Here is a 21,580-nt window from a genome sequence, read left to right on the forward strand (position 1 = left end):
TGACGTCAAGGTTCTAGCTGAGGCATCAGCCACATTCCAATTCGCATTGATCTGATGTCTCACCAAATGCAGAGATTCCTCTCTGATGACTTTGATCAGTGACTTCTGGTCTTCTGGTAGTCAGTTATGGAACAGCCTTGTTCCATCAAAATGTCTGATAGACACCCATCATGGCAGAATAGTTAGCAATCTTGATATTGAGTAGATTTTGCAGCCAATGCCATCCAACTTCCTCCCTTCTTTATCGGAAGGCATGAAGTGTTGGCCCTGCCTCTTCCTAGACTGCATCTCCTTGGTAACTAGCAAGGAAGGAGGTGCGTGTACTGAAAGAAAGGGGGAGGAATCATCTTTGATCTTGAACACCTCAACTTTCTTGGAGGTGGGCATATTGGAGGCTGGTTTCTCACACAGTGAGTTCATAATAATAACAACAACAACATTTGATTTATATACCACCCTTCAGGATGACTTAACACCCACTCAGAGTGGTTTACAAAGTATGTTGTTATTATCCCCACAACAAAACACCCTGTGAGGTGGGTGGGGCTGAGAGAGCTAGAAGCTGTGATTGACTCAAGGTTATCCAGCTGGCTTCAAGTGGAGGAGTGAGGAATCAAACCCAGTTCTCCAGATTAGAGTCCGGCACTCTTAACCACTACATCAAACTGGCTCCACAATGCCTTCTATGACTAGGAATGTCACATTTGATGAGATTCTAGAGTATAAATGCTGTAGAATTTTGTCACTGAGCTTTAGTTCCAAGGTTGTTATGTCAATCTCCAGGGCCTTGGCCATTCTTAAAAGCTGTTCTGAATAGGCCTAGAAATCATCAGTGGGAGAGACTTAACCTGTGTCACTCAAATTCTTGTCTGAGGATGGATTGGACAGGCCGCTTGGGCTGCCATCTCCACCATATGTTTCAGGCTCTGGGTCTGAGAGTTGGTAAACCATCACTGAACCCTGGATGGAATGAGGTCACCTTGATGTCTGGACCTGCAGGCCCTTATGCAAGATGACTGACTCTGTGTGATATGTCTCTCCCAGGTCCATAGATGGATCTTGATGGTACCAGGGGGAACATCTGTGGGGACAACATTGTCCCAAGTAAGCAGGTGGGAGGCTTCTATGTGTCATCACTTCTCTGGGAATCTCACCTTCTTCTTTGGAGGAGATAGTGGAGGGGGTCCTGGATCTGACAGATGGTGTTCTGGGAGTCTCCAGTATTTCAATTTTGGTGAGAGGCCAGTTGATATTAGCCTTGGTCTTAGAGGTATTCTGTTTGGCCGGGTGTTTGGTCTTCATCTGTGCCTTCTTCCTTGATGGCTCTCTTGGGGTAACTTCATGTGTTTCAACTCTGAGGATCAACAAATCCGATAGGGTTGCCTGGGTCAGTAGGAGAGTTGACATCGTTGATTCCATCGATTCCTTTAACCTTGATTGTAGGATCTGAGATGGTGTCAGTTCCAAATGGGTAGGTGACCCCGCCTTTGAATTGTGTTTCCAGCTTTGAGATGACTTCTATGGGCTCGATGCCTCACATGGGGTGGAGGGTGGTTGGGTTCGAGAGGCTGTTGACTCCAAAGGGCTGGGCTGAGTTGTCGGTCCCTGTGTCAGATCCTATAGCTTCACAGAACTGTTGGTTTATGCTGGTTTGGTGGCTTTCAGGCTAGGGCTAGGATTTGGTGGCTTTCAGGCTGCTTTTAGCCGATTTGCCCTTTCTACGTGGGCCTTAGTGGCAAAGCCTAGGCAGATCTTGCAGGTCTATTATGCCCTTCTCTGAGGCATAAGAGGCACAGCAAATGGCCATTGGTCTTGGTCATTTTAGTGCTGCATTGAGAGCAGTGTTTAAAAAGGGCTTTCTCAGCCCTGACTCACAATATTCCTCCCAGATAGAGAAGAAACAAATGGTGACTCTCCAAAGAGATCCTCTAGACAATCTCTACAGAACCTTTCTTGCTGGCAGTGAAAAAGGAATTGAGTGTAAAGAGAGTGGGCTGTTTCGGTGGGAAAACAGCCGTGCTTGTACTCTGGGAGGTGACGAGCACCCTCTAATGGTTAAAAAAGCTACAAAAACCTCCAGTTGGCAAGCCTGTGCATACGCAGTCCCATGTGGGACTGCATAGAAGACCAACAATGAACAATGTGGTAACATCAAAACACCTATCCTTAATCTTATTGCATGTTTCAAATGGAAGAGCAGTGGATCTTAATCACACATGACAATGTGGCACCACTGATGAAGCAAATCCCCTTGTAGATACATCCAGAATATGTCGACTAGTGCTGATTTATTATTTAGACAATACTATGGCCTCATCCTGTATGATATTTGCTAGTCCTTTTTTGTCCTCGGGGAGAAGGTCCATATAAAATGACATTTTCTGCCAAAGGAAGATCTGGTAGCCACTCATAATTGCAAGATAATTAGCAATTTTATTATTAAGAGCAGCTCTTGAGTACATCTTGCACTTCACAGCATCCAACTCTCTCACCTCTCTGTCAGAGGGAGTAGAAAAACATCCGTGACTGTATACTCTGCATCTCCTCTGCAATTAAAGATGATGCAGGTGGGTAAGAGAAAAGGAAGGGGCACTTGTCCTGCTTAACCTTATGCAAAGCTTCTACTTTTTTGAGATAGCTAGAGTGTAGGCAGGCTTCAGGCACAAACCTTCCATCAATTCTACAAACCTCTCAATCATTGAGATGCAACTGAAGCAGGGGTTTCAGAATAATGTTGTAAGATACTATCCTTAGGCTTCTGATCAGATGATGAGACATCAATATTTAGTGAAGCTGCCATACATAATACTTGCTCTGCGTAGTGCTTATAATCAATATTTGGCAAGAAAGGCTCAGGATCTCCAACAGCTTCCTCAGGTAATGTATCCGAAACCACGTTAATGCTACGCTTGGATCCGAGCACCTCCACATCTGAATCCAAGTCAGAACCATGCCTCAGAACTGGTGGTAATGGAGGAGGCATCCAAACAGGGTCTCGAATCTGATGTCACTTCTTCAGATCTGAAAGACAAAGAGCCAAACAAGGATAAGGTTTGTAAATCTCCCTCCAACTGGATGATTACAATAGTGAAGCATAAAAGGAGTGAGTGTCGAGACTGCTGTGCCAAACCTGAGCAATAGAGATGATGCAAAAGTGCCTTTTCACAAGGAAGTATCGCCTGATCTTCCAGTTCTGAAGGCAAAGGAGAAGCAACTAAGACCACAATTGGATCTGGAGGTTGAGATGAATCTGGCAAATTGGGCAGCTTAGGAGGCATAGAACAAGTATCCTCCCTCGGGTGCTTTGTCTTATGATTCTCCTGGGGACGATCTAAGGAACTCCCTTGCCGAACATGTAACTGGTGAAGCTGAACTCCTCCTTCTTGATACCGAGAGGGCTTTTCTAGCTCATGTCAGGTTTGAAGAGGCTTGGATCAGAACCGAAGACTCTCAAGACTGGAAACGGTGCTGTGGTCAGTTCTGTAGGGAGGTGGTCAGGTCTAAAGACCGGTTGGTAGGGGTTGGATCCGATTTTGATGGATAATTGGGCTACTGGGGCTGAGCATTCCGCAGGGGCAGATATCTTTACTGTCGGACTGGTGACGCTAGACATAGCCTTCTCTCACGATATTTCCTTAAGGAGAGTAGCTCAATCTCCTCTCGCTTTGGAAGTAAGCACCTCACTGTATTTACATTTCTCAATGACATGTCCTTCTCCAAGACACAGAAGAGACTAAGAGTGGCCATCAGTCGTTGTCATCTTGGTGCCACAGTCCTCACAGGTTCTAAATAAGGCCTTATCAGCCATCTTCCAATGAGTCCTCAGGGAAAAAAGAAACTAAAACAAAAACCCAAATCTTTTTAGGCAAAAGATTTACCTCAGGAAAAATATAGAAATGCTACAGAGATGTCTGCTCTTTGCAGTGGTGAAAAATGAGCTAAGGGAAAGGTAACTCTGATGTGGGAGGGGTTGCTCCCTCAGAAGCCTTAAAGCTACAGAATCCTGTTCACAGTGGCCACCCTGTGCAAGCACAGTCGCAATGTGTGCCTACACTGAAGACCACAGATGAACTTAAAAATATTTAACTAAGGGAATGCTGATGGGATCTATAGGTAAGTAGTATCACAAATGACATTCAAATGGCATAAAAAAACAGTAAGACTAAATTATCAAAAAAATTGTTTTGCAAGAAAAAGAAAAAACAAAAAGTAAATGAGTAGCAATCACTTGAAATAAACTAAGCACTGTAGAACTATATAATTCCTTAATATAATTAAAAAACAGAGGCTATAACTGTACAGATAACCAAACTTTCAAAGAAGTCACTGACATAAAGTTCAAAAATTATTTATTTAAAACATCTCAATCTTGCCTTGTTTCCTCAAGGCAGTTCTTGATTAACTAGCAACAGAACCTGTTGTGTGGGAAAATACAACAGGCTCTAGAAAACTTATTTGGCAAGCCCCTGCTGCAGGGCCTTGGGAGGGCTGCGCCGCCATGTCGTGCCTCTCTGCTCCCTCCATGGCTGCTGCAGGGCCTTGGGAGGGCCAAGCCGCCACACAGGGCCTCCCTGCCACCTCCACAGCCCCTCAGAGGCCTGGTACAGGAGTAGGGTTACCAGGTCCCCTTACCCTCGGGGCTGAAGACCTGGCACTCACTTTTCGGTCATTCTCTCACACACACAAAGTACATGTGCTCTGGGGCTACACAATGACGCAACTGGCGGGATGTGACATCATTGCTCAGGCTATATGACACTATGAAGAGCACTCCTGCACTCTGTAGCAGGCCAAATTGGGCTTCTGCAGAGTCTAGGAGTACTGCTGAGGTGGCACAACAGACCCTGAGGTGCTCCTGTGCTCTGCAGTGGGCTGAATTGGGCCTGTTTCAGGCCGAAACTGTCCTACTGTGGTGCACGGGAGCACGCCATGCCACCAGGAAGCACACCCCAGGAGGCACCTTTTCCCACCTTTTCCCCCACCGGCCAGGAAAACAGGGATGGGTGGGAACAAAGGATCCCCCACCCCAGCAGGGGACTGGCAACTCTACACAGGCAGCAGAGTGGCCCAGTACAGTGGCACGGCCCTCCCAAGGTCCTACAGCAGTCACATTGCTGCACTAGGCCTTCCCACCACTGCAGCAGCCTACTTGGGAGCTCCAAGGCAAGTCGTTGCCAACGACTCATCTTTAATTCCCACGGTGGGATGTGCAAGTGTGTCTCCGTGGGGATAAAAAGTGAGTTGTTGCCAATATGGATTGCCTTTTATATAGTAGGATTGTTTTTACTTGTGTCACCTCAGAGAGACTGGAAAAGAAAATATCAAATATATGTACCTTTTGCAGTATTCTTGAAGGCAAGATCCGTTCAGCTGGTCCTCCAATAATGTTTATTCTAACAAGAATATGATTTCTTTCTACTGATAAGCCATCGATTATAAACTCTCTGCAGTAAAATAAAACTGAGTTACTTTTAAAAAATACTGTCAGTCGAGAAGTATAATGATCAAGGAGATGGATAATTCAAAAGTAGTTAGCATCTATGTCTTAGTACCAGCAGTAAATGTGGAGCTGCGACCAAGTGCAGAATACGTAATCTTTTCTATCCATAATATAGCATAAGCTGATACCATCATGATTTGCTTAGTGAACCAGGCAGCACTGTATTACCTGGGCAAATATAAATATATCATGATTTCTTAGAACAATTAGATGCCAGAGGTGAGTATTAGATAAAATATAGCATCATCTGAAAGGTACTAAGGATATAAATGTGTTCCCATCGCTGTTAGGCTAAGGCTTCTTCGTTGATCAAGCTTACGAAAACAACAGATCTCTCACTACAACATCCTGGTCTGAAGACTGGGATTCTATCCTTGATTACTGGCCGCAAGCCCACCTCCTACATATGTAGTAACCCCTAGTAAGGAAGGAGAATTCTACTTACAAGTTTCTTAACTTAATTAACTTATTAGATTCACACATACAAAAGCACAGAACTACTTTATCCACAGAATGGAAATAGGTGAATGTAGAAACTCTGAATGGACAGTATACAGAATTATGTGTTGGGATGGTAATATTTTTAATTATTATTACTTACGAAGAATTTTCAGACATTGTGATGGAATTCTCTTTCTGCGCATTCAACAGTACTTCTGATATCTTATACTGAGATTCTAAAAGCAGAAGTATATCTAGATCACAGCACAGCTCATTTAATAATCTGCAGGATAAAAAATATTTGAAATTACAGAATATTACTTACCAAACTGAAACAAATTAAAAATTGCAACAAATTAATTTGTTGTTAAATTGTTATAAAACAAGAAAAAACTGGGTAATTAATAGTCTTTTTGCCTCCTGGGATGACCTTAAACAGCTTGCTTACTTTCAGGAGACAGATGGAGCACACATATTCACTCTCAATCTCCAGCCATTTCATGGCTACCCATCAGTTATTGGGCTCAATTCAAGGTCATGGCTATTACATTAAAAACCCTCCATGGCATAAGCCCCTCATAGCTGTGAAACTGTCTCTCTCCCTATATTCCGCCACAGCAGCTACGCTCATCTGAACAGGGTCTTTTGCAGATACCAGCCTGCAGTTGGGCTAAATCCATAGCTGCCCTTCCATCCGTTTTCTCTGTTACCTCCCACTTTGCAGAACAGCTTGCCTGAGCAGCTCAGAAAAGCTCTTACTCTCCTAGTTTTCCACAAACAATGTAAGACTGAATTATTCAGGACGGCTTTCAACTCAGATTATAGGGCTGTGTCATAAGAAATAGCTCAAAGAGATACTTTGGTAAGGGACAGGCGCTGAAGAAAAGGCTAATGTCTGCTGTTGTAGATAAATCCTACTGCATAGTTCAACATTGCTAAAGATGAAAAACTTTTTAGTTTCAATATTTTCAATAACAAAAGGGATGATATTTAGGAACAAAAATGTGATCGTTACAAAAGATCTTTGGTGTTACATATTATCAGATTTAAACATTTTAAGAATAAATGCAGTAAAGGATATATGAAACACTGATTTAGAATGTTAACAGTATGTCTTATCATTTATACAAACAATCAACTACCCTCTCTCTTGCTGAAATTACCTACCGCCTCCCCCTCCCCCTCCCCCTAACTTAATAATTTATAGTAAAGTACTTGACCATGTAGTTTAAACAGCTCTCTATACCTATGAAGATTAATACCCCACCCAGGTACTTGGTATACTTCTCAAGGTAGAAGAGCCGTATTACTTTGAGGAGCTAAACTAGAATTAAAATAATGCTTTCCCCCCCTCCCCTGAACCTTTATCGATAAACTATTAAACACTATGCTTATTAAGTTACTTTCAGTTATTTCTATGTAGACAAGTAAGAAGTTATAGTGAGGAAAATGGCTATTGAATATGTCTGATTGGGATTTTGCTACCCTTTTGACGAGTAGTCGGTTGTGATCTTTTCCTCTTAAGAGATATGTTCTCAAAGTCCATAAATAACTCCAGATCAATATTCCTTAGCAGGTTTAAACCTGATTCTTGATCTTCTGCCAGATAGGTTTCCCTTTTGTGTTTGACTTGAATCTTTGTGAAGTTTGACCATTTATAGTCTATTCTTGCATCTCTAAGAGAGTCTAGAATCAGTTTGAATTCTTTTCTCTTGTTGAGGATTTCTTTTGGCAGATCAGTAAGGACAGCAATATGAGTTCCATTATATGTAAGTTCTGCAGTCTAGACGTCTCTAGGATCCTCTTCCTCAATCTCCAGTCTGAGAACATTGCCAAAATGTTCCTAGGCCCTTTCCTTCGAGGATTGTTTGGAAAGCCAAGCCAGTATGCTTTCATGATTAGCGGGGTGGTACTGTCTATAAACTTTAGGATTTTTGTTAACCATTTTGTTAGGAATACCGCTGGGTCTTCATTTATTGCTTCCTCCTCTTCAATCCCTCTAAATTTAAGATTAAGCTGATGATTTGAAAGTTCTAGGGATTGTATTCTACTTTTCATTAAATCATTTTCTTCAGAAGGGAGATATGTTTTTTTGAAATTCAGAAGGGAGATATGTTTTTTTGAAATTCAAGCTGAACAACAGGAAGTTTACAATAGCTTCTATATACGCACCAAATACAGGTCAAGTAAGTTTTTTAAATAAGGTATTTCAGAAATTACAGAATTTCTACAAAGGGGAATTGGTTGTAGCAGGAGATGTTAATTATGACTTTAAGAAAAGTAAAACTTTGAAACTTAAGAAATGGAAATTGTAGGACACATTTACTTATGGAGGGAAAACACCACAACCTACATATTTTTCTAATAGATCTAAGACCTTTTCATATATAGACTATATTTTGATAAAGGAAACAAATGAGAAGGAGGTGGTGAAAACAATAACTGAACCTATATGGATTTCGGATCATGCCCCTTTGATAGCACAACTCAAATTAAGCGAAGACCAGAAAGAGAATATTTGGAAATATAAGGCTAATATGCCGTTAACAGAAAAGGATTGGAGGGACTTAGGAAGAGATATAGAGCTCTATTTTAGAGAAAATAGGAACTCAGTTACGGAAGAAGTGCTCTGGGATGCTGCTAAAGCAGTCATAAGGGGAGTTTATATTGCTAAAGAAATTAGAATTAGAAGGGAAAACAATAAGGAAAGAAGCAGGAAAGTAAGCGAAATGATACAAAAACAAAAAGAATTGCAGGAAAATTACAGTAGACAGACTCAAGAACTCCTAAAAAAACTTTAAAAAGAGCTAGAGAATTTAGACTCTTTATCTATGTGGAAGAAATATTAGTGAAAAATGAATATCACAGAATCAATATAAATACAATGAAAAGAATGGCCAATTACTTAAAGACTAGGAAGGAAAAGCAAAAAATTGGATGCATCAAGGGGGATGGGGATAAACAGCTTTTTAAAAATACTCAGATAAGAGAGGAATTTGCTAAATTTTATCAACAGTTATTTAAATCTGGAGAAAATCAAAAAATTGATGAACAGTTAGACAACAATTTAACGACAGAACAGAGGGAGAGCCTGAATAAAGATATCACACGACAGGAAATAGCAGAAGTATTAAAGGGTCTAAAAAATAGAAAATCCCCTGGTTTGGACGGATTCACTGCAGAATATTATAAAGAAATGGCGGAGTTACTGATACCAGAAATGCAAAGATTATTTAACTATATATTAAAAGAAGGTAAAATGCCAGATTCATGGAAGAAAGCTGAGATCCTTAGAATTCTAAAACCCCAGAGAGACCTTTTAGATACAAATTCTTATAGGCCAATTAGTTTATTGAATCAAGATTACAAAATATTCGCAAAAGTTCTAGCTAATAGATTGGAAAAACACTTACCAAAACTAGTTAAGGAAGATCAATATGGTTTTGTCAAGAATAGATTTATACCCCATCCATTGAGAAATATATTAAATGTTTTGTTTGGTAAAGAAAAGAAAACCCTAGCTCTGCTAAAATTAGACGTTTATAAGGCGTTTGACACCTTAAATCATAATTATTTAATGCAGGTATTGGAGAAATTTGGTTTTATTGGACCATTCCTAAATACTATAAGGGAAATTTATAGGGGCAGTAAAGCAGTTATTAGAATAAACGATAGACACACTAGAGACATTTCAATCCAGAGAGAAGTAAAGCAAGGTTGCCCATTATCCTCGATGCTATTTGCATTAGCAATGGAACCCCTAGCAGATAAGATTCGAAATAGTGGTAGAATTCAGGGATTTCAAATAGGTAAAGAAGAACTTAAGTTAAATCTTTTTGCGGATGATATCCTGCTGACAATAAGTAATCCGCTACAGGCAATAAGAGAACTGCTAATTATTTTAGAAGATTTCAAGTCAAGCTCGGGGCTTGGTGTCAATATTAAGAAATCTGAAATAATGTTTCTTAACGTAGATAGGGAAACTAAAAGAGAGATATTAGTTCTAACGGGGATGAATTCAGGAGTAAGTAAAATTAAATATCTAGGAGTATATCTTGCTAGAAACATAGAGAAGCTACAAAAAATCAATTATAATAAGGTTTGGACAAAGATAACAAAGAAATTGAAGGATTGGAAGAATAAACATTTGAGTATTTTAGGGAAAATTAGAGCAGTTAAAATGTTTATATTACCAAAGATGTTATACCTACTTCAGGTACTCCCAATAGAACTTGACCAGAAAGATATAGGGAAATGGGATGAAAATATTAAAAATTGGGTGTTCGGCCGGAAAAAAGCAAGAATCTCAAAAAAATTGGTATATATGCCCCAAGATGATTTAGGATGGGGACTCCCACATTTGCAAGCTTATTATGATGCATTTCAGTTGAAAGCATTGATGGAGCTAGAATGGAGGAAAGGGGATAAGTGGGTAAGATTTGAATCTGCAATCAATAAGGGAGCAGGTAGTTATGGAATTTATACTAGAGATCTGCAAAAGGAGATAAGACATGCAAAGGGCCCAAGAAAAATAGCCCTGATTGCTTGGAAGAGGTGGAAAACGGCTATGATGCCACAGAACTCAAAATGGACTCCACTTAAGTATATCTGGGAGAAGGAGATGAACCCAAAATTTTGGGAAGATCTTAAGGTGGAAGGTATAACTAGAGTGAAGGATATGTATAATGGTCAAGGGGATTTGTTACCACTTCAGGAATTGAATCAAAAATTGGGGGAAAGATATTGGTTAAATTTAATGGGGTTGCACCATTTAATTAAACAAGATAAATATAAAGAAGTTATTAAAAGGGAAGACAATAATATAGAACACGCATTATATGTGGATGAAATAAAGAAAGGGCTGGCAGGGAAAATCTACCTTGAATTGGTGAGGGATAAGGAGTTTATGTTTAGAACTCTAAAAAATAAATGGAATAAAGAAAAACAAATAAACTCTGAGGAGGTTAATAAGTTAATGGTGAATTTGAAGGCAATTAAGCTAGAAAAGTATAGAGAACTTGAAAGAAAGATAATCATGAAGTGGTATAGAACTCCTGCCCAATTGGCATACATGCTTAAAGGGATGAAACCTAACTGCTGGCATTGCAATGCAAAAGAAGGGTGGTACTCCCACTTATGGTGGGAGTGTCCAAAGGTCATAGATTTTTGGGAAAAGGTACAGGGGAAAATAGCATTGGTATGTAAGGTCAACCTTAATATAGATGTAGATCTATTATTCATGGGTGTATTGGGAAACACTAGAATTGAGAAACTAAACCAGGATATTTTCAAAGCAATGTTACTAGCTGCACATACAGTGATTGCATACGGTTGGAAGGAGAAGTTAAAATGGACCTTAGAAAGATGGAATGATTACTTGTATGAATATATTCAATCGGATATGTTGGAATGTTTAAAAAAAGGCATGGGATGGAAAAATGGAGGAGATAAAAGAGAAATGGTCTGTATATTTTCAATGGGTATATAATGGAGAAGCCGATACAACTATATTTGGAAAATTGGAAAAAATGTGCTTGTGGCTAAAAATTTAATTTGTAGTTATAGGATGGCCACCTTGCGAGGGGGGAGGGTTACAAAAGGGATAAAAGATGTATCATAGGAGAACTGTGACTGTATTGAAATGTAATAATATGTGATGCATTAATAAAAATTTTTTTAAAAAAATTCTTTTTGCAAGACTTGGATTGAGCCCATCTGTGGGGAGGGCAGAGTATAAATCGAATAAAATAAATAAATAATAAATAAATAAATTTCTTTTTGCAATGAAATACTCAGATCCATTGCTCAGTCAGCTTTTTGAATAGCTTTAGTAATGTCTAATTTTATATCCATAATCTGATCAGTTAGATTTATAATTTTATCCAAGATTCTTTGCTCCATTTTTTGTAGTAGTAAAGGCAGACCGGTTTCAGATAAAATTTTACCTGCTACATTTGCCTTCACTGCCATTTTAGATACATCTTCTGCAGTGCTGTTTTGAATTTCAGATAGTTGAGGTGCGGGGAAGTAGTCTTGGAGCCTTCTAGATGTTTTATTGCTTGCATTCTTTTCTGCATTGTGCTTACCCATATTTTGGGTGCTAATAGTGATATGAAATGTTTAAATGTTGAAGCTTGTTCGGGGCGGGTGTGTGTGTGTGTGTGTGTGCAAAGCTCAGGTTTCTGCAACCATCTTCCTCCAAAGCAACACCACACACACACACCCCAAGATGTCATGTTAATTACTTATGCTTTAATTCAGAAAGATTTCATCTATGTGTTTGGCTTTATGTGCTTTTCAAATTTGTGGCTACCATACCCTACTGTATCTGTTTTCATTGAATGTCCCTTGATCATATTGTATTTTTGCTCTATGAATATTCTAGTCATTGCTTATATTGTATTTATGTGCAGTATGTAATCTGCCTTGGATCTCAGTGAGAAAGGCAGACAATAAATAAAAACAACATTATAACTTTCAATAGAAAGTTCACTGGGAGAAGCTGGACAAAAAAGAAAGAGTGTTGGTTTTTATATCAGCTCATAGATTTACTAAAGAGTCAAATGCAAATATGTGTTAGGAAATCATAACAATTCTGCATACACCTGAAATTCCTGTATGATATGGTGACCCTTTGCATGCAAAGGTAATAATAATCACCAGGACTGACCATCACCAAGCAGCAAACCCTCTTTTCTGAAAGCAGCTCTGAATGTTGCATTAGTGTCCTGAAGTTTCCATGACTTCCAGATACACACACACACACACACACACACACACACACACACACACACACACACACACATGGAACATAAAAATGGTTCATTGGGTTTAGAGTCTCTCCAGAAACTAGCCTTTTAAATTATATTTGTCTACATTATTATTCCATGAATGGCATGGGTTTCACTTAAATAAATGTATCACTAAAATGTACCACTAAGTACTCAACCAAAGAAGAAACTATGAGAAGAGACATCATCCATTAACCTTTTCCAATCTGGTTTCAGTCTTGATTATGGGACAGAGATAGCATTAGTTGCACTGGTGGATGGAGGAAAGAGTTTCTTTCAGAGAGGCAGAGTCGAAGTCATGGAAACTTGCAGTATTCTTCAAGGCTGGGTGCTGTCAAATATAGTCTTTAATATTTATATTTAATTAACATTATTAGACCCTTGAATGAAATAATCTGAACTTCTCGAAAGACGTGTCATGGATATACACATCACTGTGATTTATGACTACTATATTGCATCATAAAATTGCAAGTGGTTCTGCATAAATAACAGAAAAATATCACAACAAATAATGTGATCCTGTATCACAAATTCAGAAAAGTGATATTATGAAATAGCTTATTGTAATAACTTGTAGTAAGATGAGCCAACAGCTTCTGTAATAAGTTGTAGTTACACGAGTCGACAAGCATCTAGATATAAGCCCGTTTCATATTTGACCTTCCTCAGAAGTTTTTCTTAATAAATTTTCCTCAGAAGTTATCTCCCTAAATTTAACCGTAATCATTATAATATAAAGGATACCCATGCAGCTGAATGGAATCTTAATATTATAAAAGAGCATATGCTATATTATTTAGACTTATCATTTGTTTATTTTCAACTCAATATTTCTATAGGAAGCAAGTCAGTCCAATAGCCTTTCCTTACAGTGCAATCCTATGGAGAGTTACTCCAGTCTAAGGCCATTGACTTCAATGGGCTTAGACTGGAGTAACTCTCCATAGGATTGCATTGTTAATCAGGTACAAAACCTACTGCAATACATACATTACATACATTACATACATACATACATACATACATATATCCTGAAAGGCTATTGGCTTGTTTCTGTGTTGCATTATTTTTCTGTGCTTTCATTTACTCTGTTAAATTTCCAATACGTTGAAAATAAACAAGAGGTAAGTCTAAATAATATAGCATATGCTTAGCATATGCTTCTTTATAATATTAAGATTCCATTCAGCTGCATGGTTCCCTTATGTTATGGTTAACCATGGTTAACCATAACTATTATGGTTAATTTTAGGGAGATAACTTCTGAGGAAGATTTATTAAGAATAACTTCTGAGGAAGGTCAAGTACAAAACAGGCTTACATCTAGATGCTCATCAACTTGTCTTACTATAACTTATTGCAGAAGCTGTTGGCTCCTCTTAATACAACTTACTATAGAAACTGTTTCATAATACCACACGAATGGGACTTTCCTAAATTTGTGATACAGGATCACATTATTTGTTGTGGCTTCACCTATGGATCTTGATAAAACATGGGGGGAGGGAAGAATCTAGAACAGCCATCCACTCCTCACAACTAATGGAAAATGCAGATGGATTCTAAATACAAAAATTTATCAATTTATTATTATTGCATAATACCTTAAAATTCTGTGGAAAATTATGACGGTAGTTGTATAATTAAATATTAAAAGCTTTATGCGGTTTGGGGGAGGGGAGGGTTCTGTGTTTACTTGAAGTAGCTCTCAACTTTTTTATTTTTTATTTGTAGCCCTTCTAATTGGTGATTACATCAATAACCAGAGTGAGAAGTTATTCTCACCTGTTTATAGAGGGCTTTAAAGTTGTTAGGTTCTACTCTTCATTCTGTTAATAATATCGCTCTTCTCTCTAAAATTCTACATTGCTTTATGCTAATCTAGATAGAAAGATCTACAACCTAGGTGATTCCTTAATTATTTTTGAACAGAATATTAGAACTCATATAATAAATTATTATTTAAATAACTGTTCTACTAGATAAATATATAGATACAAATAAAGAGAAGGTGAGCTAATTTTAAATTGATTTTCTATGAACCTATTTTTTATAATTGTTGTATTTTTAAGAATACAACCATTTTTATCTGTTGTATGGCATAACTGTGAATGCATGTCTACTGGGGGGGGGGAAGAGAGATGGGCTTTCTTCCTGTAGTGTAGCTTCCTTCACTGTACTCAGCTATGCTTTGCTAAGAGACCTTATCAGTGCAGCTGGTAGTGTGTGGGAACGAGGCGTGGGAACTTCAGCTGGGCATCTTTTGCAGGATTTTCGCTGACTTCAACTGACTTGTTTAAGCTGGGGAAGAGGGACTGGAGTATAACTTCTCGGGGAAGACTATACTTCAGCATTCTGGGCAATCTCTATGTATTAGTGCACTTTTAGGTAGATTTATCCAAATAAAGGTCTTTAGCTCATACAACCAGGTTGGATGAAGTGGAGAGTCTGAGAGAATCCCCTAGTCAGGCCTGACATTTTTGCCCAGAATCCTTCAGTCTTTGGAACCAGGGGAAGCCAGTGAGATTCCCAACCTGCAGTATGGCAGCTGGAGGAGACAACAGATCTCCTGTGAACCCGGAGAACCTTTCTCAAGATCCCATGGAAGTGCCGAAGCTTGGGACTAGCTCGGAGCGTGGGGCTGGGGCAATTCCCAAGAGAGCAGCCAGGGTCCTACATTGGCTGAATGAAACACCCCGAGGATGGCTGTTGCATTCTTCGTACAGAAGGATGAGGGACCAGAGGGAGCGGTGCCGAGTGCACCCATTCCAATCCAGCTTGGGAAGAGCAACAGGAGCTCCAGAGAATCCAGGAGGGACCTGGAGGACAAAGAGTGGCTGTTTGGATTGGCACTTCTGTGAGAGATGCAGACGGAGGATGTCAAGGAGGGAGACCTTGCTACAACGGAGGGCCAGGGCATGGGTGAGGATGATGAAGATGGAGAGCCCCAAGATTTGAGTGGCGTGTCTGACCTACGTCAGTTGCACGAAGAGATGGAGGAGGTCGAGCAAACAATGCTGGAAATTATGTACGGAATGTGTAAACTATATTTAGATGTGCATGCACGCGGAGGCAGAGGGGGGCACCAGTGAGGCCTCCCAACTAAGGGGGGCCCAGGTGGAGTAGCACCTGTTCCCCCAGCACCACTTATTTCCCCAAGACCACGCACGAGATGGACAAGGGTCCCATGGGACTGGAACCTGCCACTCCTCACCTAGCATAAACTGGAAACCCGTTTTGATGGAGACCTCGAGGAATTGAGTTACTTCTTGGTGCAAGTGGGGGAGTTCCAAAGAGAGTGGGGCCACACATTCCCAGATGAACTGAGCCAAGTAAGCTACACTGGGTCTCAGCTGGGACGTGCAGCAGCTAAATGGTATGTGACTTTATACGCAATGCAGGCCCCAGAACTGGGAAGCGTGGATGCATTCATCCAGGTACTTAAAGAGCAGCATGAGGACCCTCTTGAGGAGGAGAGGGTGAAAACCCACCTGAGGCAGATAAGGCAGGGCAACCATCCAGTCCGAGAGTATGCAGCTAAACTGAAAGACTGAATGGAGGGTGTGAAGATTTTTTCCAAGCCGGCCTGAACTCTGAGCTGGTGGCCAAAACGATGGTACAAGATGACCCTCGAACTCTCCTGGGCTGGATCCAACTGGCTTGTGAGATTGAAAATCAGGAACAAACAGAAGTTGCTGAAGTTGCAGTATCAAACTGGTCAGCGGAAAGGACTGGCGGATGTCCGACCCCGGGACCGAGGGAGGCGATGAGTCAACATTCCAGCAAGTGAGAGATCGGAGAATGACACAAGGGCTGTGCTTGAAATGTGGGGAAGTGGGCCACTTTGCTGCCGAGTATCTGGGTGAAGGTAAGAGCCGCCCTGAGTTGGAGCTGATGCCAAGGGGACTAAGGTGCCATTTGAGATATGGACTGATCATAGAAATCTGGAGGCACTGTGACTGCTGCATAGACTGGGAGGCATGAAGCCTCCCAGTATTTCAACTTTGTCATTAAACATTTCCGTGGAAAGTTAAATTTCCAGGCAGATGCGCTGTCCTGCCTTCCCCGACACAACAGTCAGAGGGAGGAAGTGGTAGACATGTTTTCCCCCACCCAGTTGGGAGGGGCCATGATTACCAGAAACCAAGCAGCCAAGGCAACTGCCTTCCCCCTCCCCCGCTCCGGAGCGGGAAGAGAAAATTAAGGCAGAACTGGAAAAGGAGGGGGAGGAAAATCGGCTGGAGGACTTAGAGAAGGGGGAAAATTATTGTTGGCATAAGAACAACAAATGGTATATCCCTCAGGGTCTACAGGGAGAGATATTAAAACACTGTCATGATGCCAAGTTGGCCGGGAATCTGGGTTATTTAAAAACACTGCACTTAATACAAAGACAGTTTTGGTGACCAAGAATACGGAAGGATGTGTCGCAATATGTATCCACATATCAGACCTATTTAATGGGCAAAAAGAGGGAGGGGAACCTCCAAGACTACTACGACCTCTGGAAACCCCACTCTGACCCTGATCTGTAGTATCCATGGACTTCATCACTGACTTCCCCCCGAGCAAGGGGAAAACAGTGATTTGGGTGGTGGAGGATTTCTTTTCCAAGCAAGCTTATTTCATTCCATGCTCTAAGTTACCAACAGCCAAATCGTTTGGCAATGTTGTTCATACAGCATGTAGTAAGACTCCATTCATTCCCAGACAAAGTAATATCAGATCAAAGCCTACAATTCATTGCCAAGTTTTGGAAGGAGCTGATGGAAGTAACAGGCATGACTCAAGGGCTGAGTTCAGCATATCATCCCAAGACTGACGGGCAATCTGAAAGGGTTAATCAAGTCCTGGAACAATTTTTAAGGTGTAACATTAATTATCAACAAGATAATTGGACTGATTTCCTAGCGTTTGCAGAATAAGGTTACAACAATAGCATTCATAGCTCTATGGGAGCATCCCCATTCAAAATCACACAGGGCTTTGAAGGCAAACCCTTGCCGTTTGTGAAAGATCCCGCCTGGGAGTGGGGGAATCTCAGTCCTTGGTGGAACTCTATCGTAGAACAGTGGGATCTAATAACGAAAACTCTGGAAAGAGCCAAACAGGATTACAAAAAACATGCAGACTGTAAACGCTCTTCTCCCCACCCCCACCCCCAAGATCAGAAAGCTGGAGATGAGGTTTATGTGTCCACAAAAAATGTCAAGGGTGAACAACTAGGCAAAGAGTTAGGATGGAAGTACATAGGACCTTATAAAATCCTTGACATAATAAATGGGGTAGCTGTGAAACTAGACCTGCCAAAGAATTTAAGACATATAAACTCAGTATTCCACTGCAGCTTGCTGAAGAAAGTCCCGGAAGCAAATATCTGGCACTCGAAATCTGGAGTTCCTCCCCCGCCCCAACTCATGATGAATGGACAACCTCATCATGAAGTGGAAGAAGTGTTGGACTCAAATTGAGGGAAATTATTTTACTTGATAAAATGGAATTACTTTGACCAGGGTCAAAATGAGTGAGTGCAAGCTAAAGATGTAAAAGCTAAAAGACTCATCAAAGCTTTTCACAAACGTTATCCGGAGAAACTGAAGGAGGGATTATCCTGTTATAGATGTAGTGGGGAGGGGATAATGTCAGGCTGGCAAGCTAATCTGCCTGCCATAACTGTGAATGCATGTCTACTAGGGGGGTGGGCTTTCTTCCTGTAGTGTAGCTTCCTTCACTGTACTCAGCTATGCTTTGTGAAGGTATCTTATCAGTGTAGCTGGTAGTGTGTGGGAACCAGGCGTGGAAACTTCGGCTGGGCATCTTTTGCAGAACTTTCGCTGTCTTCAACTAACTTGTTTGGGTTGGGGGAGAGGGACTGGAGTATAACCTCTTGGGAAAGACTGTACTTCAGCATTCTGGGCAATCTCTATGTATCAGTGCACTTCTAGGGAGCTTTATCTGAATAAAGATCTTTAACTCATACAACTGGGTTGGATGAAGTAGAGAGTATGAGAGAATCCCCTAGCCAGGCCTGACATACTGTTGGTTATTTTTCACTACTGATACTGGATTGCTGTATATCTTATCTATTGTAGTCCAAAACAAAATTTGTAATATTAGTAGTTGTTATTCTGCATCAAGTTATATAACCAAGCTGCTGTCTAGGTACATTCTTAAAGTTCTGTGATAAGGCATGTGATCCTTAACATAACCTCTCTTAATGTGCGAGGTCTTAATAATCCAGTCAAAAGAAAATAAATCTTAATTAATTTGGCTAAGCTAAAGCCAGATGTTACACTTCTTAAGGAAACTCACACTCCACAAATAACAACAGACAAAATTAATTGGATTCAATTTCAATACAATGCCAAAGGGTCCTCAAAAACCCGTGGTGTATCAATTCTAATCTTAAAACAGTTATGTTTTCAGCACAAAGCAACTTTAAAAGATCCACAAGGTAAATTTCTATTCATAAAAGGATCAATAGAAGACCGAATTTTAACGTTTGCTGTAATATATATTCATAATAACAATCAGCTCAGATTTATAGAGGAGACTCTTCAAACACTGACAAAATTCCAAGAAGAAAAACTGATTGTAGAAGGTGACTTTAACTTCATACTGAACCATGTTACTGATCGTACATATTTCAACAAGCTGAAAGGGAAAGGGAAACATAATTCACTGGTTTAGCTGAAATAATCAAAAACCATCAACTGGCGGATATATGGCATCTGATACATACCTCTGAAGAAAATTACACCTATTTTTCAGGAAGGCATAACATTTACACCAGAATTGATTTCATTCTAATCTCAGACTCATTGACAAACCAAGTCCTAACTTCGAATATTGGAAATATTACATGGTCTGACCATGCCTGGGTCAGTTGCACTCTACAATTAGGTCTTAAAACATCAACAAAAGAGATGGACTTTCGATAGAACACTTCTATTTACCGAAAATAATACTAAAGAAATAGAACAAGCCATCATCAATATCTTAACGACTACATGAGAGAAGAGACCTCATCACATATAGTATGGGACACCCTGATAGTAGTATTAAGACGTCAATTACCTTACCTAATAATCTAATTTACAATCCACAACAACTATTTTGGTATGAGCATTATCATCTCATCAAGTCCTTTGTACTTCCAAAATTAATCTTTCTGTTTCGAACTTTACCCATTGAGTTATCTGCAACCTTATTGAAAAATCGGCAGACTACTCTCAATGATTTCCTATGGCAACATAAACATCCACAGATTGCATTTTCCACTCTGAAGCTAAAAAAGACGCATGGAGGCTTCAACTATTCAGATGCTGATATTTATCCCAAATCAATAAAAATAGCAAACATAATGCTGATGCTGTAAATAGGTGATAGTCTGGATTGGATCAATACGGCCACTCCATCAACCTCTATCCATAAAAGAGCTGATCTGGAGTAAAGTGAATTTATATCCCCTGACGATCAATCAAAATACCATCCTGGCATCCACACTTAAAGCGTGGGATATTCATAGAAGCAAATTAGTGCCGGAAACATACTGATTTTCCACATTCACAGCTCAAGTTTTGTTTCCACCCAGTCAGGATCCATCCTCTAGAGAACTCTGGAATCATCAGAACGTCATGCGGTTTATAGATATTGTTACTGATAAAGGGCATCTTGAAAAATAAGAACTAGAAAGGAAAATACAAAAAAGATCCCATGGTACTCTTATCTACATCTCAAACACATGACCACACAGATTAAAACAACTGTTATGGCCAAATCTAAACCAGAATTTGGGCAAATCTTAGAAAATCCAATGCCAGTTCATAAAGGCTTAATTTCAAAAATTTACAGTGCAGTCCTCCTTACCTGTAACAGTAAAGTTCCAACATGCCAAGATAAATGGCAGCAGGAGTGCACAAATCTGAACTTAAACGATCAATGGAAGTCTATATGGACCTTAAATCTTCTCAATTTGCCTGTGGTTAACACCAAGCTACAAACTCACAAAATAACACATCATTGGTACTGCACACCTAAGCAATTGTCCACAATATCTTCAGCAACAAAATATCCTCTATGATGGAAAGGACATGGAGAAAGGGGCACCTATGCCCACTGCTGGTGGGAGTGCAAATACATTGAAAAATTCTGGAAAGAAATCTTGGAACAAGTAACCCACCTAATTGGCTACATGCTCACAGTAAGCCCTAAAATAATCTTTCTGGACCAATGGCAGAACTCAACTATACCACATATCAGGTATGATCTCATTAGGATCTTCTTGGTGGCAGAAAAAAACTGCAATAGCTTTGAAGTAAAAATCACAGAAACCTCCTACACTACAAAATCTAAGTTATGGGATCATTACATTATAAATAAAATCACAGATGGTCTCCCTCAAGCTGAAATATATCCCAGAACAACGAATGTTACAGAAAAATGGCTCCCCTTCATTGAACATATAGCCAAGAATGACATACAACCAAAAAATCCAGTGTACCAAACTATAATGTTATGAAAATTTCAAATCTATGAACGCTCATGGCTATTCATCCTTAGTTAGACCTCGCACAACAACAAATGACATGCGCAAACAACTTATTCAATAGTTTGGTTCATCACCATACATCTTATCCTCCTGAACAATCGACAACAAAATAAAGCTCTCAATCTCGTGTAACGTCGAAAGAATCTACACGGATAACCTGAGTTACTGACAGCATAGGAATGTCAATACTGTACCTTGGAGCAACTGCTTTTATTGTTATATTTAATATTATTGTTGTTTATTTTTAATGTTAAGAAGTTGAAATCAATTTTAATTAATGTTTTAAAAATTTTT

At 39.8% G+C, this 21,580-nt stretch overlaps 1 protein-coding gene across 1 annotated transcript in view; it reads right to left on the minus strand.

Annotated features, from left to right (window-relative positions):
- Positions 1 to 21,580, minus strand: part of TBC1D32 (TBC1 domain family member 32) — a 184,032-nt gene that overhangs the window by 84,690 nt on the left and 77,762 nt on the right. Inside the window, 2 exon segments of the mRNA XM_054976881.1 lie at positions 5,336 to 5,444; positions 6,102 to 6,224. Of these exon segments, the coding sequence (XP_054832856.1) occupies positions 5,336 to 5,444; positions 6,102 to 6,224 (232 nt within the window).

Source organism: Eublepharis macularius, chromosome 1 (genome assembly GCF_028583425.1).
Source record: "Eublepharis macularius isolate TG4126 chromosome 1, MPM_Emac_v1.0, whole genome shotgun sequence".
NCBI classification, from domain to species: Eukaryota; Metazoa; Chordata; class Lepidosauria; order Squamata; family Eublepharidae; genus Eublepharis; species Eublepharis macularius.